Here is a 27,040-nt window from a genome sequence, read left to right on the forward strand (position 1 = left end):
AGTGATGGACATCATCGACTCTCTCATTTGCATATCGCTGAGTCGTGCATTTAACTTTTTTGTGAAAAATAAACGAAACTTAAAAATGTCATAACTTTCTTATTTTACATCCGATTTCACTAGATGAACTTTGCAGCGTTATGTTTGTTTGATTTTTCTTTATCGATTCAAATCAACAAGTGGAGGTGCCGTGGCCGAGTGGTCTAAGGCGCCTGGCTATACATGGAAAGCCCGGGGTTCGATCCCCGGCCGCGGCATCTATGCCCGTGAGCAAGGCATTTAATCTACAATGCTCTTTTATCATGCTTTCAAATAAATGGAAATGCTATATGCATTATTGGTAACTAGGTGTGGACTTGTTTAAAAAAAAAAAAAAAAAAAAAAAAAAAAAAGGAGGTGCCGTGGCCGAGTGGTCTAAGGCGCCTGGCTATACATGGAAATTCCGGGGTTCGATCCCCGGCCGCGGCACCTATGCCGTGAGCAAGGCATTTAATCTACAATGCTCTTTTATCCTGCTTTCAAATAAATGGAAATGCTATGTGCATTATTGGTAACTAGGTGTGCACTTGTTTGTTAAAAATAAAGTAAATAAAAAAATTTCTAGGGTGGACTTGACCTTTAACGAATAATGTTTTTATTAAACGTTTGCTACACGGAGGAAAAAGTTCGGGTTGGAAAGCAACCTTCGAATATATTTTTTTTAGTTCTTTAGGTGGTGTAGTTATGATAAGAGTAAAATGAGTTTGAAACTAAGGTATACCATTATTTTACATAGGTGTGCTGAAGGCCACTGGCACGAATTAGACATTTTGGAGGGAAAAGTAATCCCATTATTTTAATATCTTAGTAACAATTAAGCGTATTATGCCTCAATAATAAAACCCTTTTTTATATTGAATTATTTAGGTCTAAGATATAATAGTCATGATAGTTGAAGGTAAATAACGACCAGTTTCATAAAATGGTATGATTCGAACTTTTCATCTGAAAACTTGTTCAGAGTTCAAATAAAGATGTTTTCAGTAATAACAAAGGGGATACAAGGTGATTTTAATATAATAGTATACCAAATTCATAAAGCGCTTTATGCAAAAGTTTCAAAGCGCTAAGAAAGAAGGAAAAAAGAAGAATATAAGTACAAGATATGCAGTAAAGGAACAACAAAGAAACTGAAAATGAAAACACCAGTTCTAAAAATTGATTATACATACAAATAAAGAGATAATCGGCGAATATAAAACTTAAATGTAACGGGTCGATAATAAATTTCATGGAAATGGATACAGACAACTTTGAAACTGAATCGATGATATTTTAAGAAACTATATGTGATATAAAATCTAAACGAATATAATGATCACTTCACTGATAATTTTCAAAATGAAAATAATTATTTATTTCATGTTACAGATGGGCAATCCGAATGTGATCTATAGGAATGGGGGAATTGAAAGAAGTATTTCTGATACTGTAATGTGCAATACTCTGCAATAAACACAGAGAATTTCAATACAAACAATTACGTAGGGGCTGAATACACGAAAACGGGACTTTTTCCTTTTGTAAAAGAGAAGTTGAGTCTTATTTCCAACATTTTTTTTGCAATGAAGTTAAGCGATTATGGGAAGAGATGTGTAAATATTGGCAACCGTATATATACAGAGAGTGACATTTTGGTTAAAGAATATAATATCAAATAACGTTTAAAGTATATAGTAATTTTAATTTTGTATTACCAAAACGTGAAGGACATATAGGGAACACTTTTAATTTTAATGGCATCCAATCTTGGAATGCTCTTCCTAATCAAGTAAAAGCAGTTAAAATATTTTCTCAATTTAAGAGTGCATTAAAGAAGCACCTAAAACTGGAAGCTACCGAGAGCAGTATTACCAGTAAAATCACACATTTTGTACAGTTGGTTTCTAGTATTGTAGATAATGTAGGGTATGTTAAAATATAATTTTGTTTCATATATTAGGATGATTGTTGTTTGCTTCAGATACTTGCATATTATTTGACTGATGGATATGTATGTATGTATTTTATTTATTTTTAATTTTTTCCATATTCCAGTACTTGTTGTAGTTTATACTCTTTGTTATAATATGTTCATGTACTATAGGACCCCATTGGAAATAAGCCTTTCATGAGCTATCCTGTCAAGGTATTCCTCAATTTTTATTGTAATCTCCTGTGATATTCTTGACGAATAAAATCAATCAATCAATCAATCAGGGGGGGGGGGGGAGCTGGGCAGGGGGTGCACACTATGGATGTATTGGTTTCTTCATTTTTGTTTTGCTTTGTTTATTTGAATGGGTGTATACGCGTGGATGTGTGGGTTTGGTGACGGGGGGGGGGGGGGATTCGATCAAGATTGTGGGTGGCGCACGAGTCGAGTGTCTGCATGGGGAGAGAGATGAGGGGGGGGGCATATGGGGGATGATAACCTTCCTCTATTAACCTTAAAATAACCTTTTATCCATTTTTTTGGTACAACTTTACGTGCAAAAGAGATTATTTATATAGGCGCCCCTTTTCTGTTCAGGGGGGGGGGGCGGTGAACAAATCTGTTTTATTTGTCGATTGATGTAGAAAAACAATCTGCTTTCACATTAATTGTTATGTAAGAGAAATTGGGCAGTTAATTCCAATTCTGAAAATTTGTAATCTCAATGATATTGATATATTTCTTTGTTTCGTATTCATGTACAAAATCTTAAATTAATTCATATGAATTGTGATTGTAAACTCATGATTTGAAAGAGGAAGAAGACATCGAGATCTACAAAAACATACCATTTGATTTTTTTTTCATGGTCAGCCCCATGCAGCCGCGCGCCTATTTTGGTTCCCGGTTTTGTTGGCTACGTATACGTCCCTCCACTTAATTAATGTATATAGCCTATATGGCTACATATATATGTTACTTTCGTGCGTCAAATTGACTATCGACATAATAAATGATATGAAGAAGTTTTTTTTTTTTTTTGCATGTTAATTGTTCCGATCGATGATAAAGAGAAGTTAATTTTGCGTGGAATTCTATATCTGTACTACTGTAGAATATTTTTAAACTGTTTCTCCCCAATTTTCTTCAGCCCCCATGAACTGAGCCCCCTCCGGCTCCGGTTCCCCCAAGGAAATATGGGTCTCGCGGGACCCCGCTAGCTATGCGCTAGCGCTATAAGCATTCCATACTTTCTCGAATGACGGTATAATGCGTGACGCTACGTTGAAGACCAGTCGCTATTTGAATCGGGTAAGTTAGCAGGAATTCACGCATTTTCGGCACAAAATAACGTTTCAAATTATAAAATACCACACACTTTTTCTTTTGGTATAATTTTCGTAGAGATTTCTGATGTTGATGACTCTAGAAACCCTGTTTTCTTTCGACCTGTCGACAGTTTACGTCAGTGTGATCGTGAGTGGTGACGCCCAGCTTGGCCCTGACGCGATCCGCGTCATCACTCGCGACTAGATCGAGCAAGCTGAGCTAGCCGGAGCTGAAGGTAACTCCTTGGCTGAACAAACGCTATCGTGCTGCGCTACAAGTACAACGTGAACAGAACAAAACCAAACCTCTCACCAAGCTGCCATATTGACGGGACTCAAAAATGGAAGAGTCAGGTGAGCCATTCACACCCACTACCTTTCAATTCTTAATAGAAATTAATGTGTAAATTGAATATTCATGAATATGATCTTTATTAATTTAAATAGCTTAGGCCTAGTTTGATAAAAAAAAAATATAGGAATCATACTGACAACAGTCTAGGTAAACAATCAACTTGTTTTAATATGTGTTCGGTGATCAAAACAATAATTAGAATTCTACTAAATAGTACTATTAATGATGATAGGAATATGATCGACTTTCGTACTATGATAATGATGATATTCATGATATTATGATTTATGATAACGATTTGATAAAAGATAATGAGTGATTATGAAAACTAGGATATTAGAAGAAAAAAAAAGAAAACTACTAGTACTGTACGATGATAATTATTGAAAACTGGGAGATAGAAAGTATACTATAATGATCATGATGACAACCTGAGTGATGTGATGTCTATTTTATTTATTTTTTTATTCATATCATAATTGAATTATTAATATTGATATTATTACCATCTTATTGGTTATATTTATTTTATAATAATAATAATTATTATTATTGTTCTAATCATTTCCTTTTGTCTACCGGTATACAGGTGTACTGCCTGTATAGAATGACAGCCTGTCTATGTATAAAGGCCATAATATGTGCTCATTTCTTATCTCCCATAGGTGGTATAAATTATGGACAGACTTCTTTGTATTAATTGTTATAATCTTATATAAATACTATTGTTGTATTTTGTATTATCATTACTATCATTATTATTATTATCATTATTATTTTGTATTATTGTCATTATTATTTTATTAGTATTATTATTATTATTATTATTGATATTATTTTAAGTATTATTGTTAGCGTTATTATTACTGCTACTATTAATATTGTTATTACTATTATTAGTTATTATTATTAGAAGGATATAAGTATTATTATTATTTAGTATTATTATTGTTATCATTATTATTATCATAATTATGACTATTATATTATTATTATTATTATGATCATCATCATTGTTATTATCATTCCCTTTGTTTTAATTTGTCTACTACTTGTATAGAATGAGTCTGTCTATTAAGACCATAACATGTGATCATTTCTTGTCTCCCATAAGTGGCATTTATAGACAGACTTCATTGTATTAATAATTGTTTTAATCTAATAAATACTATTGTTGTATTTTATATTATCATATTACTATCATTATTATTACTGCTATTTATTATTATTATTATTATTATTTTAAGTAGGGGAGATCGGGGTTAGTTGGAACGCGGGGTAAGATGAAACATTGTAATTTTCTTTAACGCCTCGCCCTGTAAAATAAATTTATGCAATACTGCCCTCAACACTGTTCCTTTGCCGATGACGTCCTACTTACGAAAGCGACTGGCGCGTATAATCTGGAGAGATTGAAGAGCGCCATCATATTCAATAACAACAACAACTGTTGTATTATTAAGACCATAATATGTGCTCATTTCTTGACTCCCTTAAGTGGCATTTATAGACAGGCTTCATTGTATTGATATTGTTGATATAACAGGGAATAATTTTCCTGGTATCGCATCGCAATATGCTCCACATTTTTGAAAGACTGCTATATAAAGTCTTTTGTATAGCATATTTTTATAGGACTGTACATTACTTACTTGAGAGCTTTTCTTTTATGACCAAAAATGCTATTCAAATTTGTAAAGCAAAATTATTCCCAGTATAATAGACCAATGAATATTATTTATTATTGTATTTTATGTTATTAGTATACCGGTAATTATTATTATAATTGTTATTATCATTATTTTTATTAACATCACTATTGTTATTATTAGAAATAGTTGTAGTTCAAGTTTATTCAACCAATCATATGAAAAGCAAACAAATGTAACAAAACATTTACACAAATGCAATACCAATAAATGAAAGGTTTGGACCTCTGAGAAGCATACTGCAAGAATCTGCCGAAAATGAGATACAGTAAGTGAAGACAAGCGTGGATTGGGTTCTTGGGAGACTGCAAAACAGCAGAACTCTACACCGGCAGAGCCTGGTTACGCCACAATATCGTTGATATGTCTATTATGGTATTGGTATTCATGTTTATTGTTTTTAAGTTAATTACTCATTTTTGGATTAGATGGAATTAACAGGTTTATATTCAGCAGGAGACCATATTAGCTTTCACCTACTCATATTATTATTGTTATCATAGTTGATATTAATAGTTTTCATTGTTGATGTTGCTGTTATTATTATCATCATCGTCTTCAACATCATGGTGATGATAATGAAGAAGAATGTGATGATGACATTGTTGATGATGATAATGCTATTGTTGTCAACTCATCATCATTATCGATAATTTGACTTTGGTATTCATAGATTCATTCTTTATATTTTATTGTCATTACCACTATAGAACCCTTTAAAACACCATCTTAATCTTTTTAATTTACTTATTTGTTTTTTCCTCTCTGTAATTTTTTGGAGTAGATGGAATAAGCAGAGAGCAAGATTCAACAGGGGACAATCAAGTTAGCTTAAACAAGGAAGGGAACACGATTAAACTCAATTTCATCAAAGAAGAAGCCGAGACAGACAGTTGGAGTTTTTCATCTCCAAAACACGGCAGTGACGGTTTGATAGATCCGTTATTAGAAGACGGAAACAATGACGCAGAACACTCAGACACTGATATGGATGGCTGGATTAATGAAAGAATGGGAGGTGACACGGAAAGAGGTACGGGTTGGTTTTCATCTGGAAATTGCATTTCTTTAGTTGTGATATACTTTTAAAACAATTTATGTTTTGTAGATGCACCCCAGGATGGTTTTGTTTTATGAAGCTCATCATAAGTTATGGCGTAACTTCTTTAGTACAGATTTACGACGGGGCTCGCTCCACCCATTTTTTTTATGAGAATTTTTTGCCCCACTCATTTTTGATTTCTGGAAAATAGCTCCACTGGTTCTTGGTCCTAGTCTAATGTCCCCGTCTTACAAAGAGTAATGATTGATTCGATCAATCGCAATTGTATGGAAATCCAGTATTGTCATGATATTTTATACAAGAAATTTAAAAATGTCCTTTGTAAACAAAAAGAAGCACACTGAATTTTCAAGAAAACCATGGATGTATGAATACATCATAGTTAGAAAATATATTAAACAAACATGCATTTCAGATGTTGACATTCCTGGCTTTCCATAGTTGTGATTGATTGGATCAATCGGAACTCCTTGTAAGACGGGGCCCTGATGTAACAAATAATTTTTTCTGAAAACAAAATAAGTTTACCTGCAATGATTTATTGTGCATATTTATTCTCTTGACCAGTTAGAGACATCATTTTTGTCTTGCTGTGCCTGCATAGCAGAGTGAGAATATAGGTGCCTCTGTAGGTGCCACTATAGGTGCCCCGGGGGTGGTGATGGCGGCATCGTCTCAACATTGAAATCTTAACCAAAGTTTTTGGAATGTCATCATACTAGCTTAGAAAGTATATGGACCTTATTTGTTAAACTTGGACATAAGAGTAAACAAGTATTACTTAAAATCCAACTAGGACAAGGTCATTTAGGGTCAATGAACTTAGACAATGTTTTGACAACATAAAAATCTTAACCAAGGTTAAAGGAGAATGAAACTCTTGGAGCAAGTTAGCTTTTGTGAAAGCAGAAAAATCAAAGAATAAGATCAACAAAAGTTTGAGTAAAATAGGACTAGGAATAGAAGAGTTATGAGCATTTGAATGTCGAGATCACTAATGCTATGGAGATCCTCCCATTGGCAATGCGACCAAGATCTATGATGTCACAGATGAACAACTCTCCCCTTTTGGACACTGAAAATATACCCCAAAACATCTCTTTTTGCTCATTCTAATCATATGACAAAATGATTCATCAATGATATAATGTTGTGAAACCTCTATACTTGTCCTCTCATAAAGAGAACACCTCACCTTGTGATAGACTCTATAAAAGTGAGAATATAAGTGAAATAAGTACTAAAGTAATGAGGGAGTTGTACGTGTGTGACATCACAGATCTTGGTCGCATTGCCAATAGGAGGATCTACATGGCATTAGTGATCTCAATATTCAAATGCTCATAACTTTCTTATTATTCATTCAATCTTCCTCAAATTTTCAACAATATGTTTCTTTGATTTTTCTCTTTGATATGGATTCAGCTGGTTTCAAGGGTTTCATTCTCCTTTAAGTTTTTGAAATGTCATCATAACTTTGAAAGTTTAGGGATCTGTCTAATAGTTAATAAAACTTAGAAATAAGGATAATGGTTTATCATTAACAATCTGCTTGAGTTTCAGGTCACATGACTAAGTAAGGTCAAAGGTCATTTAGATTCAACAAAACTTTGGACATGTTTGGGAATTTGTTGAATTGCCATCATAATTTATGGATCTAATTTATGAAACTTGGACATAAGAGAAATCAAGTATCACTGAACATTCTATGTGAGTTTCAGGTCTCATGACGAAGGTCAAAGGTCATTAAGATTTAAGAGTCAACAAACTTTGGCCATGTTGGGGGTATTTGTTGAATTTCCATCATCACTTTGAAAGGTTATAGATCTAGTTCTTGAAACTTGAGTAATCGAGTATCAATGAACATCCTGCATAGGTTTTAGTTCACATGACCAAGGTCAAAGGTCAATGAACTCTGGCCATGTTGGGAGCATTTGTTAAATTGCCATCATCACTTTGAAAGTTTATGGATCTACTGTACTAGTTCATTAAACATGGACATAAAGGTAATCAAGTATCGTTGATCGTTTTGCACGAGTCTTACGTCACATCTGCCCTACCTGTATGCCCCCCCCCCCCTTGACAGCCATAGGAAATATATTTTCTGCAGCTGGAGTGAAGTGACACTTCAGTCAAATTTGAGTTATTGTTGTTTCCGAAACACCCTTTGTATGTTGCAAGTGCAGGCAAAATTTGGGGAAGAAATGATCGTTCTATGGAAAGATGTTGAAGAAAATATGCTGTTAAATTGCATTGACGCCTGTGGAAATGACAAACACACATTACTCATGTACAACAAATGATGCTTTTGTAATTTGCTTCCTTTTGCCAAAGTATGGCAGTGTGGCTGTAAGCTAGGGTGAAGAATGTTCAATTTGACACATGTCTTTTCATCTGCTATAATAACCCATTAGAAATGTGATTTCCAATTCTATATTCTCTGCAGCGAGCCAATCTTCAGACGCCAGCTCCCAGCAGCAACCAAATCAAGCGCATCATGAATACGAGCGCAGAAACCGACAGCTCTTGAAGTGCTCCCGTTGCGCCAGTACTTTCTCCAGAGAGTCCAGTCTCGTGGAACACATGAAAGTCCATGATCCGGTCTATCCCTCACACCCCCCGCTGCGTACTAGACATGCGAGGGTGCACACTCCAGGAAAGAGATATCCTCAAGGCCAGAGAACAAGAGGTAGACAGGGGCCAAAGACTACCTTTCCTTGGACGGATGGGCAGGAGGAAGAACTGGTCGAATGGTGGAAGCAGAATGAGTGCCTCTATAACAGCAACAGTCGGGGTTATCTTGACAAGTCACTGAGAGAGAGGTTGTACCAGGCCAAAGCAAGGGAAATAGGAGATGGTTGTACCGGTAAGGTTAGAGATTGATTGACGGCCATTCCTTAGCTATTGTAATTGAATTCAGTTAAAAAACGGTTCAAGTCATGAAAAATGCCATTCTAACTGGCCGCAAACAAAACCACTCTTTTCTTACTACAGTTTTCCCCCCAAATCACCAGTAGACCACCGAGAGTGATTCAGCAAAGAACACATTAATAGTTAATAGTAAATAAACTAGGAATAATGCAGAATATAAAAAATGTTAAATTTGGGAGAGGTGTATGGTTTATGGTTCAGAATTTTGAATTTTAAATCCCCTTATTGTCCTTGGCCAAACATACATTTGCCACGTGTACATGGGTACCTGGCAGGAATTAACACCATAAAATATATCAGATAAACTGGTACTGGTAACAACAGAAAGTAAAATGTGCACAGAATGTAATAAATCTTACATAGAATTATAAAAACTATTAATAAATGATATCTGCAAAACGATTTATCAGGAAAATGTATGATGGGGTGTCCAAACTTAACGGACATTTGAAAAATATTCATCTGGCTAAATTTTGTTTAAAAAATATTCACATTTTATACAAAAACAATTCAAATAATAGCTACCATATTGACCGTAACATCGTAAACTATAATATTATTGACGAAAAATGTGAAGTAGGCCAAGGGGTTTTGTTGGTATCGCGACCTCAAAATTCAATTCCAATTGACAGATTTGTGCTGTGCTCGAAGCCCGTTCTGAAAAATGTGTGATCTAACTTTGCGGACCAAAGTTATGTGGATATTTAAACAAAACCTCAAGCTCAAACGTGAGATATTTATATCGGATGGGTGGCAAAATGCTATAGAATTGGTCAGTAACACATTTTACTCACATTTTTGATGATATCTGCTTGCAAAATGATGATATTGTGATAATTGTTGAGAAGTTCAGATTTTTTCAGAATGGGCGCTAATGGGGACAAATCTGCCGATCTTTTGTCAATATTTTCATGAATACTGGACTTATCCTAAAGAAACTTAATGCTAAAGGGTAAGTTTAGGTCTCTTTAAAGTTTAAAGATATTGAATCATTTTTTAGATAATGACCGTCCGCGAAGTATGTTTTACACAAAACCAAGGATCAGAGAAAATATTGCAAAAGAGTCACATGTACATGTACATGCTTGTAATTTCGGTCTGAGCGGTTTAGATTTCCCCTGTACAAAAATGCCATAGGGGATACAATAACCCTGACCGTGATTTCAATGCTCGTGGTCAGTCAAACGTTGTATCGCTTTTTCACATGCAAAGTCAATGCAGTGCCGATACTACGGTTTGGCTGACTGCTCGTGTGCGCAGCTGTTGTTTGCTTTGCTTCAGTACACGTTTCCAATGGGATGTGCGCATTTTATCAACAATTTGTATGGCATCGCCGTGGAATTCACCTTATATCTCAGAAACTAAAATAAATTGCTGTTTTTTTTTTGGGACCAAAATTGACTGATACGACGGTTTGGATCAACGCCGACGATATAATGAGCAAAGAAGATATAAAAAGTCACTGAGAAATGCATGTTTGTTTATTATAGTGTGGTCTCAAATGTTATTTCCTCTGTGAGCTACAGTACACCAGGAAAGGCATGGTGTAATGAAATGAATATAATTTCAAACAGTCCTGAATTATTTTAGTTAAACTTTGTTGTTCTAAGAAAGCATACTGGCATGTGGTAAACACTTTGGGATTGCTTCCAACAATTTCCTATCAAAATTACATACCAGAAACTCGAACGTAGCTTGAAACGCCTTATAATATGGAGCTGTGCTTATGCCAGGCTATGAGGTCAACGGTTACACTTCGTAATTCAGAAGGTTCTTTATTCCGAAGGTTCGTAATTCCGAAACACATAAATTTCCTATACCTCGATGTTCGTTAATACGAAAACGTAAAAGGGTTCGTTAATCCGAACATTTGTGGCGTTATTCCGAAGGTTCGATAATCCGAAAACAAAATAAGGTTCGTTAATCCGAAAACAAAATAAGGTTCGTTGTTCCGAAGGTTCGTTAGTCCGAAAATGAAATAAGGTTCGTTAATCATTTCGTTTTCGGACTAACGAACCTTTGGAATTTCGAACCTCATTTCGTTTTCGGATTAACGAACCTTCGGAATTACGAACCTCACTTTGTTTTCGGAGTAACGAACCTTCGGAATTACGAACCTTCGGAAATACGAACCTTCGGAATAACGAACCTTCGGAATATCCGAACCTTCGGAATAACGAAGCTTCGGAATTACGGTTGTATGCGGAGGTCAACAATGCTTCTGTATATTTTGCATTTCAGCTGAAGACGTGCAGACACACCTTCGAAGTTTAAGAACCAAGATGAATCATATACTCAAGGATGGCCAGGGGCTTGGGCCTAGCATAGAGGGGTGGTCACCGAGGACGCCGCGGTGTAAGTGGGTCTGGGATAGACTGGACTTCCTCATACCCTTCATCATACATCGCAATATCAAGACCATTTGCAAGGTAATTTCAGGTGTTGGTTGTAGCTGAAATTATTCAACAATTCTTAGCTTAGAGCGACTGTTTTCAACGAAAATGATTAGTAAATGATAAACTACGATTGTGTTCAAGCAATATTTTTTTTGTCAGCTGTGAAATAAATGTCTTTCAAACAGGTAAAATGAAAAGCTGAGACATCTGCATTTTGAAATGTTATTTTGCAGATTGTAGAACCATTGTCTTTAAAGGTAAAATAAAGTAATTGCAGCTAACAGCTATTTCATGAGAAAGCTTTTAAAATCAAGGTTAAGAATTCCACCATATCATAGATCTGCTACATTGAAATCAACTCATCATTTTGAAATCATGAAATCTTAGCTGAAAACGGATAATTTTGATGATAACTAAACACAAAAAGGCATATGTGTGACAGTGTATTAACATTGCTTGGAAAAATTCCTGACATTTTATGGAATTTCATGCTTATTTTGCTCATTTGCTCAGCAATTTAACATTTTTCTCCAGATCCAATTGGCAATATTTATACTTACAAACACTTGGGTGGTCATTTTGTTGGATTCTTTTCAAACTCATTTTGAGATCATTACCACAACTGGTATTTCTCTTTAAAAGAATGAATAAAAAGAGGTCTCAGTCATGAATCTATGATAGGCCTTTTTTCTAGTTAAGCTATGTATTGTGTAGTATCACCATTTATGAAAAAAAAATGTGCATTATACAAGAAGTAACCTTGATTTTCTTGCTTCCAACTAAGAAGAATTTACACTAAAGGTTACTGAAACTTTGTTGCTGAGGTTCGTAGTGTGATGACTGAATGAGCCTGAAGTCTATCCAGATAAAAGAATACAATAGTCATTTAAGTGAACAGTCCTCAGAACTTTACCATTCAGTTGGGCATGCTGTGGTCTGGGACTACTGACTCTCTTCTTTAAAGCAGGGTTACGAGTTAGAATCCCAGCCATAGCATGTTTTCCTTTAGCAAGAAATTCATCCACATTGTGCTCCACTAAACCCAGGTGAAGAGAATAGGTATGATTGATATATTGAATGGGAGGCAGCGTTAGGCCACCGCACACCTTACCCGACTGGTCTGCGACTGAGTGAAGGGAGATGAATCGTAAGGTAGTCATAAGCCTCGACACCGCACACCTTGCGATCCGACAACCCTTCTGTCTGCGACTCACGCATGCGCTTTTTGTTTTTTGCCATAGCAACTGAGAAAATGACGTTTACTACTGCGTATGCATGTTGCATATCATGTACGTGTCGTGACTATGCTGTCTGATTGGCTGGGAGATGGATTGAGCTTGCGATCCAGTAGTAAGGATTCGACATGTCAAATCCTTACAATTTTCCTTGCGATTTGTCTCTGACTGGTCTGTGTCTCTCAAGCTGACAAGAGCTGTGACGTCACATCTCCCCTCACTCAGTCGCAGACCAGTCATAGACCAGGCAAGGTGTGAGGTGGCCTTAAAGGCACCTTGGAATTCTTATTTTTTGATGGCTCTGTGTAAATGCCTATTAATTTTAGTTATCTCTTCAGTTACCAAAGGGAAGCTCCGGTGAGGACTCTCCGTCTGGGGGCTCCGACGTGAGCATGGGGGTCGAGATTATACCAGGGACTAGCAGCGCTGTGGAGTTAGGTCCAGGACCAGGACCTGGTCTAAGAGACTTCTTCCCAACCCGGTCTCGTGGGAAGACCAAGAGCGCGAGGCCGGACATTGCTTCAAAGAAGGCCAAGATATATGCTGTGGCTCAGGAGCAAGAACTGCATGCTAAGGTAGACTATGTACTATAATCGCACATTAAACATTCGTTTTGGAAAGCTGATATTAAGTAATAAGCTTTTTTTGCAATATATGTTGTATACATTTCTCAGTGATAGCTTTGGCTGCCAGATATTAGGGCTTATATCAATCCAGGGCTGCTAAGGCCATGGACGTGGACACCTTATTGGTTGTCGTCAATGCCCTTCTCATTGCCCTTTAAAGGACAAGTCCACTCCAACAAAAAGTTGATTTGAATAATAAGAGAAAAATCCAACAAGCAAAACACTGAAAATTTCATCAAAATCGGATGTAAAATAAGAAAGTTAAGGCATTTTAGAGTTTTGCTTAATTTCACAAAACAGTTATATGCACATTCTGGTCAGTATGCAAATGAGGAGACTGATGATGTCATTCACTCACTATTTCTTTTGTATTTTATTACATGAAATATGAAATATTCTAATTTTCTCTTCATTTTTAAGTGAAACAATGATTCATTCCTCTCAAAACATGTGGAATTGGTACTGTTTGATAATATATGGTTTAGTCAAGTTGGTCCTAATTGCCAAATCTTTAAAAAATTAAATATTGTATAATTCAAACAATACAAAACAAAAGAAATAGTGAGTGAGGGTCATCATCGACTCTCATTTGCATGTCACTGAATTGTGCATATCACTTTTTTTGTGAAAAATAAACGAAACTTTAAAAAGTCATAACTTTCTTATTTTACATCCGATTTTGATGAAATTTTCAGCATTATGCTAGTATGATTTTTCTCTATTTATTTACATAAACATTTTTCTGGGGTGGACTTGACCTTTAATAGAGGTTGACTGTGGCCCATTTTTCCATTTAAGCTGTAAAACACATGCCCTATTGAAAAGTGGACTTTCCCCAAAAACATCAGAACTTGATACCTGTGATGTTGTATGATTGGATATTCAGTTATCATGAGCTTTAATATCAAACTGATGTCTCTCGTTGATAATCATCAAACAGTGTTCATGTGCCATTTTTTTTCTAAGTCAAGAGAGTGTTTCATGAAAATCATTGTCTGTTCTTTTCGCTGAGAAAAGAGATGTTATATTAAAGCTACTGCAAGTTCTTTGCATCTGAGTATAATCAAAAGAGAAAACGTTTGACATAGTTTGTTTAAACTTTAATATATAGGTATCAAATTAATGTAAAAAGAGAGAAAACGTTAGAGTCAACACATCTATTATTTGGGTTTGTGTTAATCTTGCAAGGCTGTCTTAGGGCATTATATTGACTTATTGAACATTTTGAAGCCAAGGATGGTCCCAACACCACGCATTGTCGCTCTTAATGTTCATTTCATTGCTTTGTATCTTTACAGCCAAGACCGGTTGAAATGGATCACGTTCTAAAATCCCATCTCCCACTTACCACCATCCACCATCAGCCTCAGCCTACCATGGATGTCCAAGAAGCTCCAACGACTAGCATTCCAACGACCACCACCACCTCGCATCATCAGCCTGTCGTCTCTACCGATGAGGAGGAAGTGAAAGCATTCCTTGGACACCTGAAGTGCACCCTGTTGAGGATTCCGGCCGACTTGAGGATGGACATGCAGGCCGAGATACTGGCCTTGGTGTACGCCCGCCACAAGGAACATCGGCAGTCTTGCAAGTAGCCGTGAGGATAATGCATGACCTTGGCTGTTTGAGAACCATTTATGAACTGCCATTTGTCACAAGCCACCACTGACGTCCCAGGGGCCAGAAACTTTAGGATCCGGAACACTGTCACCTTGCTTCATCATCCTCTCAATTCCACTGATGAGAAGGAAGTGAAAGTGTTCCTTGGACACCTTAAGTGCACCCTGTTGAGGATTCCAGCCGACTTGAGGATGGACATGCAGGCTGAGATACTGGCCTTGGTGTACGCCCGCCACAAGGAACATCGGCAGTCTTGCAAGTAGCTCTGAGGATGCATGACCTTGGCTGTTTGAGAACCATTTATGAACTGCCATTTGTCACAAGCCACCACTGACGTCCCAGGGGCCAGAAACTTTAGGATCCGGAACACTGTCACCTTGCTTCATCATCCTCTCAATTCCACTGATGAGAAGGAAGTGAAAGTGTTCCTTGGACACCTTAAGTGCACCCTGTTGAGGATTCCAGCCGACTTGAGGATGGACATGCAGGCTGAGATACTGGCCTTGGTGTACGCCCGCCACAAGGAACATCGGCAGTCTTGCAAGTAGCTCTGAGGATGCATGACCTTGGCTGTTTGAGAACCATTTATGAACTGCCATTTGTCACAAGCCACCACTGACGTCCCAGGGGCCAGAAACTTTAGGATCCGGAACACTGTCACCTTGCTTCATCATCCTCTCAATTCCACTGATGAGAAGGAAGTGAAAGTGTTCCTTGGACACCTTAAGTGCACCCTGTTGAGGATTCCAGCCGACTTGAGGATGGACATGCAGGCTGAGATACTGGCCTTGGTGTACGCCCGCCACAAGGAACATCGGCAGTCTTGCAAGTAGCTCTGAGGATGCATGACCTTGGCTGTTTGAGAACCATTTATGAACTGCCATTTGTCACAAGCCACCACTGACGTCCCAGGGGCCAGAAACTTTAGGATCCGGAACACTGTCACCTTGCTTCATCATCCTCTCAATTCCACTGATGAGAAGTAAGTGAAAGCATTCCTTGGACACCGTAAGTGCACCCTGTTGAGGATTCCGGCCGACTTGAGGATGGACATGCAGGCCGAGATACTGGCCTTGGTGTACGCCCGCCACAAGGAACATCGGCAGTCTTGCAAGTAGACCTGATGATGCTGAAGACTGAGGCTGTTTAAGAACTCATGTTGAAGTTCTACCATCCGTTGTCAGTCTCGAGCAACCACCAACGCCCTAGAGGCTCAAAGTTCTAAGATCCGGGACACTGTCACCTCGCTCCATTAGCCTGTTCCTGAAAGCATTCCACGGACACCCTAGATGCACACTCTTGAGGATGAGGCTGAGATACTCTGAGGTACTGGCCCCGACATTCGCCCATCACAAGGAGCATCAGCGATCTCGCAAACATGCAAGACCCTTTGGTTAGAATGAGCAAAGGAGATCATGACTATTGAGTTGTTGAAACTTCCAGTAACATAGTAGACTAAACAAAACATCAAGAACTGCACATGGCTTAAGTATATGCTTGAGCTAAAAACATTTTGGTGGATTCTGGCCTCTTAGAGGAATATGGACAGTCTCTACTTTAAATATCCTACACTTTGCTGCATTAAGAATTACATTGTACTTATAGTAACATGAAAATTTGAATGTACATGTATAATTGGTGGATATCTTGAAGGGTCCCTGCTTGTATGTCACTGTTCAGATTGAGTGATAAAAAAACCCCAGGAATATCATTGCCTTGATATGAACAGTGAAGTTGAATTCAACATTAAATTGCTACTTGGTCTATTCATCGCCTATCCCACATTGTCTTATCCTCCTTGATCTACAATCAGTTCATCTTCTATTAATTATTTGGTCTATTCGTCATTTAGCCCATTTTCCATTTTGTCTAATCTCCTGATAGTCTTTACCCATTTTATCTAATATCCTCTTGACCTAATATCACTAAGTCTATGTAATGTGTATGAATCAAATTTTCAATTGAAATAGTGCAAAATAGGCAAAGTGGAAATCATCTGGGCTTTGGAGTTCATGGCAATTTGGCTAAGAAAGAATTAGACCAAGCATAGTGTATGCAAATTGGCGGATTCACAATATAGTGCGCCATCTATCGGTTGCAGCGAACAGGCCAAATATCCAGCTTTCGGGGTCGACATCGCGCGCAGTGCCAGTGTACTGTAATGTGACTGTGATGCTTAAAAAATGAAAGCGGAGGAAGAATTCACCGAAAACGGTCTAAATTTCGCAGAGATATACGCGGTGAATTTCTCTCCACCTCCTGGACCTGGTAATGATTTCATGCAAGCCTTCCGAGTCATGTCGGCCAGCGCAGCATAATTACTTCCATGCACTAGCGCGGGCAGATGTCAATTTCGGCCTGTCCGCTGCAACCGAAAGATTGCGCACCATATTGAGAATCCACCAAATTATACCAACTTGATCAGATATTGAATTGGTCTAGCATTTGTGGTATTCGACTATCTGACAAGTAGACCAACTACTTGTAGACCAAGCGAATATAAAATGAATTCAAGGTATCTATGACTGATTAGTGTCATAAATGAATTGGCTCACTAGAACCTAAGGTAACACTGAATACTATAAAGGAAGATTGACAATTCTAGGGCCTGTTTTATAAAAACCTGTAATAATAACAAATGTTCAATTTCTATAAATAGGTTCACTTATTTAATATCAGCCATTGGAATTGAATGATTTCAGGAGCTTTTAATGTTATTGCAAATTTGTTATATATCAAGTTTTATGAAATAGGCCACTGTTCTGACATTTGGCATTTTGGCATTTGGCATTTTGACATTGGTTTTTGTCTCGCCTGCATAGCAGAGTAAGACTATAAGCGCAGCTTTTCCGGCAGCGGCAGTGGCGTCGTCAACCATCAAAATCTTAACCAAGGTTAAGTTTTTGAAATGTCATCATAACTAAGAAAGTTTATGGACCTAGTTGATGAAACTTGGACATCGGTAATGTTATATCACTGAACATCCTGCATGAGTGTTGGTTAACATGACCAAGGTCAAAGGTCATTTAGGGTCAACAAACTGACCATGTTGGGGTGTTTATTGAATTGGCATCATAACTTTGAAAGTTTATGGATCTAGTTCATGAAACTCAGACGTAGAGCAATCAAGTATCACTGAACATCTTGCATGAGTTTCTGGTCACATGATCAAGGTCAGGGTCAATGAACATAGTATTTTTTTATCATATGAATGGTATTCTTTGTGAATAAGTTATTAATTAGTTGTTATTAAAGTCAGCACTGCTGTTATATTGAATTGTGTAATGCAGGCGAGACTGCCAGAGGCGTTCCACTTGTTTCAAATAATCACCCTTTCAGTAAATTTCATCTTCCATTAAATTTGTACATAAAGTACAAAAATGTTCCATTTTCAGCATGACATTTTCCCTAGATGTCATTAAAGTCATAAATTTTGCAGCGTCATCTTATTGTGCTCTGGGAAGATTGTAGGAAACTTCAGGAGATGGGGTCATTATCCCCCCCATTGTCCTTTAGGGTTAAATTGAGTTGCATTAAGCCCACTGCACAACTTGTTATTTCCTATTTAATCAGAATTAACAGGAATTTGGAATACAACGTATCATTCGATGAGAAGGTTAAATTATGGAACAAACTAGAGTTTAAAGTTCTAAATTGGTATTTAAGTACTTAAATGAAAATTCAAGGCTATTTCATTCACCTTCTTAGACATAAAAGGGAATACAATTCACAATAGTAATGACATCATAGGAATTGTACAATTAGCTACCATTTTAGCCAATCTAGCCATTACCATGTTTACTGTGAAACAAAGGCTTGCAATTATCTAAAATTTTGATATTGAATTTCTTAGAGTTACCTGAAACTCAAAGGAGATCATTATATATGTTTATATTATTAAAAAATTATCAAAATTCTCATTAAAAAAACAAGGGCATTGTTAATAAAGGTAAATTCTACCCAAGAAAATGTCAATTTGAATAAACATAGAAAAATCAAACTAGCATAACGCTGAAAATTTCATTAAAATCGGATGTAAAATAAGAAAGTTATGATATTTTAAGTGACATGCAAATGACATAGTTGATGATGTCCCTCACTCACTATTTTGTTTTTTATTGTTTGAATTATACAATATTCATTTTTTTACAAATTTGACAATAAGGACCAACTTGACTGAACCATATAGTATTAAACAATATGAATTCAACATGTTCAGGGAGGAATTAATCATTGTTTCACTTGACAATGAGGAGAAAATTTTAATATTTCATATTTCATATAATAAAATACAATAGAAATAGGAGTGGATGATGTCATAGTCTCCTCATTTGCATACTAGCCAGGATGTGCATATAATTGTTATGTGAAATTAAGTGAAACTTTAAAATGTCATAACTTTCTTATTTTACATCCGATTTTGATGAAATTTTCAGTGTTATGCTTGTTGGATTTTTCTCTTTTTATTCAAAACAATTTTTTGTTGGGGTGGACTTGTCCTTTAAAGAAAATGGGCATTGTTAAGGTGTGTGGTGGTATTGGCCTAACATTGATTAAATGGTCTCTTTCTGACTGGTTACCATGAAATTATCTATGCAAGAAATCATATGATATTGCACTCAAATTTCCTGTTGACTTTTCTGAGTATGAGAGTTGGAACAATTTTTTTTCTTTTTTAATACTGATTTGCTCACCAAATTACTGATTTTCAGATTTTAAAATACTAAAATGATCTTGTTCAGGTTTGCAGCTCTGGTTAGAATGTTTAACAATTCCCCCCTAAATTGCAGAAATCTTGAAAAAAAAAGGAGTCAATTTGTCAAAGTAGCATATAACTGGCACGAATTTGATGGTCCTACTCGTATATGTCCTAATTTAGTCAAATGACTACAATGCAACTGAATTTTTATGTGTAGGAATTATTTGAAAACCTTTTTAATGTTCACATATTACTTCAAATGAGTATATACATATACTCGCCTATTAAAACAATTAAGTGGACATTGATTCACATCCACAGACGTGTGAACAGTAAAGATATTGTGAATTGATTAAAAGTAACAAACTGATGGATTTTTCATCAACTATGAATGCATATATCCCTCATTTGTTTATTGATATACAACAATTTTCAATGCAATATGATAGTGCTATCTTGATAATGAATATTACACACACCAATGTATTATATTTATTACTATTTTGACACTATGAATCATTTGTTTATGTATATATACGTGTAGATAATTTGATGTCAGAATATTTTTGAATAAAATAAAGTCAATACACTTTACAGTGCTTTCATTTCTGCCTTGTTATGTTTGGATTCAGAGTGAGACGTTGTCAAAATATGGTATATTTCTTTATTTCAAAAATCTGTATTTATTCATTCATAGGACACATTCAAGCAAGTATACAAAATCAGTACAATTACTGTTTCACTTCTTGCTCAAGTTATTAAAATACAGTCAAATAGTCATGGTGATGATTGTGATGATGAAAATGATATAGAGGGTGGTGGTGGTGGTGGTGATGATGATAATGATGAAGATGATAATGATTATTATGAAAATGATAATGGTGGTGGAGGTGGTGTTGGTGATGATGATGGTGAGAATGATGATGATGCTGTTGATGATTATGATGATGATGGTGAGGATGATGATGATGATGATATGGTGATGATGGTGATGGTGATGATGATTATGATGATGGTATGGTGATGATGATGATGATGATGGTGATGATGGTAATGATTATGATGATGGTAATGATTATGATGATGGTAATGATTATGATGATGGTAATGATTATGATGATGGTAATGATTATGATGATGGTAATGATTATGATGATGGTGATGATGATGATAATATGGTGATGGTGATGGTGATGATGATTATGATGATGGTATGGTGATGGTGATGATGATGATGATGATGATGATGGTGATGATGGTAATGATTATGATGATGGTGATGGTGATGATGATGATGCCGTTGATGATTATGATGATGGTATGGTGATGATGATGATGATGGTGGTGATGATGGTAATGATTATGATGATGGTAATGATTATGATGATGGTAATGATTATGATGATGGTAATGATTATGATGATGATGCTGTTGATGATTATGATGATGGTAATGATTATGATGATGATGGTGAGGATGATGGGAGAATGCGATGATGATGATGATGATGAAGGAACAGAAGGAGATGAAGGAGTGTGATGGTAATTAAAATAGACGAAACTGTAATAATTATGATAAGAATATGTCAAGTTTGGCTCTTTCTTTCTTTTTTTTTAATACATTTTTGTACTCTCAGATACAGAGGGAATATGATAAGAGGGAAATCTGTTTTTGAAAGGGCAATTTCTTCGGGACAGCATCATGCACCTGTTACAATCTGGTTTCTCCTTTTTCACAGTGAGGGTGTATGTGTGGGTGTGAGAGAGTGTGGGGGTGCTTGCTTGTTTCGGAGGGGGTGAAAATGAGAGCCACTGACTGATAAGCGACAAGGGACTAGTGTGTTTGATATTAGATGCATCGTGGATGGAAATCATGCGGGCTTATTTCATAAACCAGCAGCAGCAGTAGCAATAGTAGTAGTAGTAGTAGTAGTAGTAGTAGTAGTAGTAGTAGTAGTAGTAGTAGTAGTAGTAGTAGCAGCAGTAGCAGCAGCAGTAGTAGTAGTAGTAGTAGTAGTAGTAGTAGTAGTAGTAGTAGTAGTAGTAGTAGTAGTAGTAATAGTAGTAGTAGTAGTAGTAGTAGTAGTAGTAGTAGTGGTAGTAGTAGTAGTGGTAGTGGTAGTACTCAGCAGTAGCAGCAGCAGTAGTAGTAGTAGAAGTAGTAGTAGTAGTAGTAGTAGTAGTAGTAGTAGTAGTAGTAGTAGTAGTAGTAGTAGTAGTAGTAGTAGTAGTAGTAGTAGTAGTAGTAGTAGTAGTAGTAGTAGTAGTAGGAGTAGTAGTAGTAGTAGTAGTAGTAGTGGTAGTGGTAGTAGCAGCAGTAGCAGCAGCAGTAGTAGTAGTAGTAGTAGTAGTAGTAGTAGTAGTAGTAGTAGTAGTAGTAGTAGTAGTAGTAGTAGAAGTAGTAGTAGTAGTAGTAGTAGTAGTAGAAGTAGTAGTAGTAGTAGTAGTAGTAATAATAGTAGTAGTAGAAGAAGTAGAAGTGGAGATGGTGGTATATACTGTAAGTATATCATTGAAAACAACAATCTTGGGTGTGAAGAAAATATATATTGGTAAAACTTGAATGTTTTGTTTCTGACTTTAATCGAATAGCAGTTAATTTCTTACTAATCGGTGTGCATGTAGCAAGCATAGATATTGATAGTATGTATATATTCCTATATCAGCCTACTATTGTCGACCGGGGCGGCGCTATGGTGTTTTGTGGGGGGCCGCGGGGCATATTTTTTTCATCTCAATTGCATTACAGGGTCAATATAGAATCGCACAACCTATATACTCTTTGTAATCCTCTTCTTTCTTCTCTCTTTCATCTTCTTCCTATTTTTCTTGTTATTCCCCCTACCCCCACTATAGTTGACAAATCATAGGGGAGGGGTGGCACCCCATGCGCCCCTAAAGCGTGCCGTCCGTTATTATTATTTTTAATCATTTTTATTTTTTACTTGATGTTTTATCGAATAAATTTATCACTCATTTCTGCCATTCGGCGTTCCCCTCAATCCCAAAGCTCCTCTGCCAAGTTCACTCAACCTTTCCCTCTCTGTCCTCCATGAGGTTTAAATTATTATTTCAGACGACCACACACACAAAATACGTGAATGGGAGACCAAAAACATTGGAACGATTACAATATATGCATGAGCTTGTCCCAAAACGTTTGATCCGATTCGAGGTCGTCTGCAAAGTATCGTTTATGGGCACGATGGGCGGGACTTTTCAGAGAAGTATGGGTTGGAAGTAAAAAGAAAGTCCCGCTAAAAAAAAATCTGCATACCGGTACTACCAGTCACGGGCGGGACTTCCTTAAAAAAAACAACCCGAAAGTAATATAAACGTGCAATGGTAAGTCTATATTTTGGGCATACAAAATATATTTTCCTATGTTCAGGGGGTGTGCCACGGGAGGGGGGGGGGGGCAGGGGGGAACCGCGCCCATGTGATTTTCCAAGTATAGGGGGAAACGATAAGAAATAAACAATAAGACTATAAAAATGAAAGGCCCAGTTGTGTTATATGTTAGCAACTTTTTCGGTGGGGTGCATAAGTGTATTTCGTGTCACTTTTCGAGGAGATACTTCAGTAAAAAACCAATAAAAAGGCTTTAGGATATCCAAAATTTTACAATGCCGAATAAAGATAAACAATCTCAAAGTCACCTACACATTCGCCGGCTCCCCAAAGTGGATTTCAATGAATTACACCAGAGAGTTGTGACAACTCCCTGACTACAACTTAAGGCTCCGACCAAATTACAAAAGTACAAAATGCTGTTTTACATTGATTTAATGCCAATATTGGAAAGCAAGCAGGGGATAAAAAAATGAAAGGAAAAGAAGAAAGTGTGATTTCCGTTTCGCGGGAACACCTTGAAAACAATCGCGTTTCTTACTCTCTCTCAGAAGGATTGCGTGCAATTGGAGCGCGAAAATTAGCTCCTTAATTCCCAAGACTGAAAAGTGCAGTCAGCGAACTTGACATTTATTTCAATACTTGAAATAAAAACAGTGGGGGGGGGGGGGGCAGAGTATTTTTTGGTAGGGGTGGGCTATCATTTCTTAAATTCATTCCCTAAACTTTAAAGGTGATACAAAAGCCCTTATAAGCCAGTTTTGATATCATCTTATGCAATAAATTCATTGATATATTTGAGAAGCGTATAGCCATTTACGCTAGATACATCTATCATGGAGTCAAGTGAGAATATACAAATATAAAGCATATACACTGAAAAAAAAATGGTTGCAATTCGACACCACAATATGAGTTCAGATTTGGGTCCTCGAGCGAACATTCAACATGTTCAAAGGTATCAGGATGACACCTTAGTGAACCATGACACCTGTTGTCTACTATGTTCATGTGTTCGTTTGCTGTGTTAAAAGTTCGCTAACTGCACTTTTTTAGTCTTGGGAGGGTGCTAAACGCCTTTAAAACACCTTTAGATGTTCACCCAGGACTATTTTTAAAACCTTTTTTTAGTCTTGGGAAGGAGCTAAACACCTTAAAAACACTGACCTTTAGATGAGTGTTTGCTCAGGACAATTTTTGACACCTTATTTATAGGAGTAAAGTCAGATATAGACCTAAACCGTGCACATGTTGAGGTTCAGAGGCGGATCTAGATTTTTGCCAAGAGGGGCGGGGGTGACTAGTTGTTGGCTCAAGTCAATGACGATGAGCTCCTCTGTACTACGTCCTATAACCCCCCCCCCCCCCCTTTCCCGTATATCCGCCATTGTTCTGCTTGCGCAACCCTCCTCTGGGCAGGGAAAGGGGTGTTGGATTTTTATCCCCTCTCTTTTGAATCTATTTTGTTATTTTTAGGAGCAAAGGGGGGGGGGGTTATCCCCTACCCCCCTAGATCCGCCACTGAGGTTAACCTCGAGTTAAGAATGCGAGCCGGTAAATTATGATTCAAATGTGATGAGCAGTGTTTATTATTATTATTATTATCATATTTGTTTATTTCTGTCACTTGTGTTAATACCTTCTCCATCTTCTTTTTCATGTTTTTTCTTTGTGCAAACACACATTAGAAAATATTCAGAAATAGTAGGTTGCCTGGGAATGAATGGATGAAATTGAAATGAACTCTTTACTGTACATCAATATATTCCTTTAAGTCAAAGAAAATAGAGCAATGTCACTTGTAAACTTGTATGCGTTCATTTTGTTAACTGTTTAAGAAGAAATGCTTTTCCACCATATTCAGTAAAGGGGCGTTCCCGGTTGGATTCCAAATTTTGGAAATCGTCTTAAAAATCGTGGAAAAGTGTAGTGCAAAATTCACTTCCAACCAAACTTCTCTCGACATAAAACATGTTTCGACCTACTTTCTCAAATATGCGAGGGCACAAACATTAATCGTCAAATTGTTTTTACCCCAGCCATACCAAACGAGTCCTATTTCAGACCAGTATTTTTTTAAACTATAACAAAAGTTTGAAGTAAAAAAAAACGAGTTTAAGTAATATGCCTACGCATTGGGCACCCTGCCGAGTGGATTTGGCGCATTAAAAATCACATATATTATTATTATTAATACCATATCAAAATTAACCTGCATAAAACGTGGCGTCACATTATAGGTCGTCCTATACCCCGATGAAATTACTCTCATGCACGTTGCCTCTGATGAGTCTGGCGTTTCTTATAAAAAGTCTGCAAAAATGGTTTCTATCATCCTATTTCATAGAAAGTCGTTATAAGTAGTTGAGTGACCTTCTGGAATCTCAATGTCAAGTTCGTCATCACGACAATGACGACGATTCGTACTTGTGATGAAGCCACCGTCCCTGGTTGACACGGCACACGACAGTAGTCTCGATTTCAGACCCAATACGTGAAGAGGAGCTTGACTGAACCATAAAATGTTAAACAATAGTAATTCCACTTGTTCAGGGAGAAATAAAACTTTGTTTCACAGGACAATGGGGAGAAAACTAGAATATTTCATATAATAAAATACAAAGAAATAGTGAGTGAGTGATGTTACCAGTTCCCTCATTCGCATACCGACCAGGATGTGCATATAACTATTTTGTGAAATTAAGTGAAATTTACAAATGTCATAACTTTCTTATTTTACATCCGATTTCGATGAAATTTTCAGTGTTATACTTGTTGGATTTTTCTCCTTTTATTCAAATCAACTTCTTGTTGGGGTGGACTTGTCCTTTAAGAATTGGAATCTATGTAGTAATCAGATATCTTGTATCTCGCGAATAATTATCTTCGCCAATGGTGATGATTATGATGATGAGGATGGTGGTGATGGTGGTGGTTATGATGATGGTCGTTACGACGATGGTACTGATGATGGTACTAATGATCATGGCGATCATGGTGGTGGTGGTGATGATTATGCTGATAATAATGACGAGGACAAATATATTTTATTTGTTTTATTTTCAGTTTTATTTTCTCGCCTGCATAGCAGAGCGAGACTATTGACCCGCTTTTCCAACGGCGACGCGTCGGCGGCGTCGTCAACATTGAAATCTTAACTACAGTTAAGTTTTGGAATGTCATCATAACTTTGAAAGTATATGGATTTAGTTCATGAAACTTGGACATAAGAGTAATCAAGTATCAGTGAACATCCCGCATGAAGTTTAGGTCACATGACCTATGTCAAAATTCATTTAAGGTCATGAACTTCGCCCTTGCTGGGTTTATTGAATTGTCATATATTTGAAAGCTTATGGATCTAATAAATGAATGAGAGCATAAGGGTAATCAGGTATCACTGATCGTCTTGCAAAGTCTTAGGTCTCATGATCAAGGTCAAAGGTCATTTAGGGTCAATGAACACAGTATTCTGTTATCATATAAATTGTGTTTATTTTTTTTGAATAATTATCCAATAGTTGTTTTCAAAGTCAGCACTGCTGCTTTATTGAATAGTGTAATGCAGGCGAGACTGCCAGAAGCGTTCCACTTGTTTGTTCAGTTATACAAACTGCTGCCCTTGAAGGCCCCGAGGATTAATGCCACGAGGGCATCAATTAAATCTAAAACACACCTTCATAATTTCCTTGTGCAAAAAATAAACCTACGCGTCAAGACTAGCTCGAAGATGACGAACTTTTTTTTTCACCAAAAAACGACGCATCACAA

At 36.8% G+C, this 27,040-nt stretch overlaps 1 protein-coding gene across 3 annotated transcripts; it reads left to right on the plus strand.

The window, feature by feature from the left end:
* The first annotated feature begins 3,202 nt into the window (after positions 1 to 3,202).
* On the plus strand, positions 3,203 to 20,513 carry LOC129270727 (uncharacterized). Of its 3 annotated transcripts, none has more exons than XM_064106503.1 (7): positions 3,203 to 3,265; positions 3,359 to 3,636; positions 6,131 to 6,379; positions 8,856 to 9,275; positions 11,582 to 11,769; positions 13,310 to 13,546; positions 14,896 to 20,513. In XM_064106503.1, exons 2-7 carry the CDS (start codon positions 3,624 to 3,626, stop codon positions 15,193 to 15,195), a joined length of 1,407 nt encoding a protein of 468 aa, XP_063962573.1. In that variant the 5' UTR covers positions 3,203 to 3,265; positions 3,359 to 3,623; the 3' UTR covers positions 15,196 to 20,513. The 3 variants fall into 3 exon arrangements, with proteins under 3 accessions (XP_063962573.1, XP_063962571.1, XP_063962572.1); XM_064106501.1 differs by having other exon boundaries at positions 3,414 to 3,636; positions 13,298 to 13,546; XM_064106502.1 differs by having other exon boundaries at positions 3,414 to 3,636.
* The last annotated feature ends 6,527 nt before the right edge of the window (positions 20,514 to 27,040 follow it).

The sequence above is a fragment of the Lytechinus pictus genome, chromosome 11 (genome assembly GCF_037042905.1).
Source record: "Lytechinus pictus isolate F3 Inbred chromosome 11, Lp3.0, whole genome shotgun sequence".
NCBI lineage: Eukaryota > Metazoa > Echinodermata > Echinoidea > Temnopleuroida > Toxopneustidae > Lytechinus > Lytechinus pictus.

What these genes read in the sequence shown, in the direction of transcription:
- LOC129270727 (XM_064106501.1), top strand. An exon ending in GGGAGGTGACACGGAAAGAG is followed by an intron (nt 6,380 to 8,855) that starts GTACGGGTTGGT and finishes TATTCTCTGCAG; the next exon opens with CGAGCCAATCTTCAGACGCC. An exon ending in AGCAAGAACTGCATGCTAAG is followed by an intron (nt 13,547 to 14,895) that starts GTAGACTATGTA and finishes GTATCTTTACAG; the next exon opens with CCAAGACCGGTTGAAATGGA.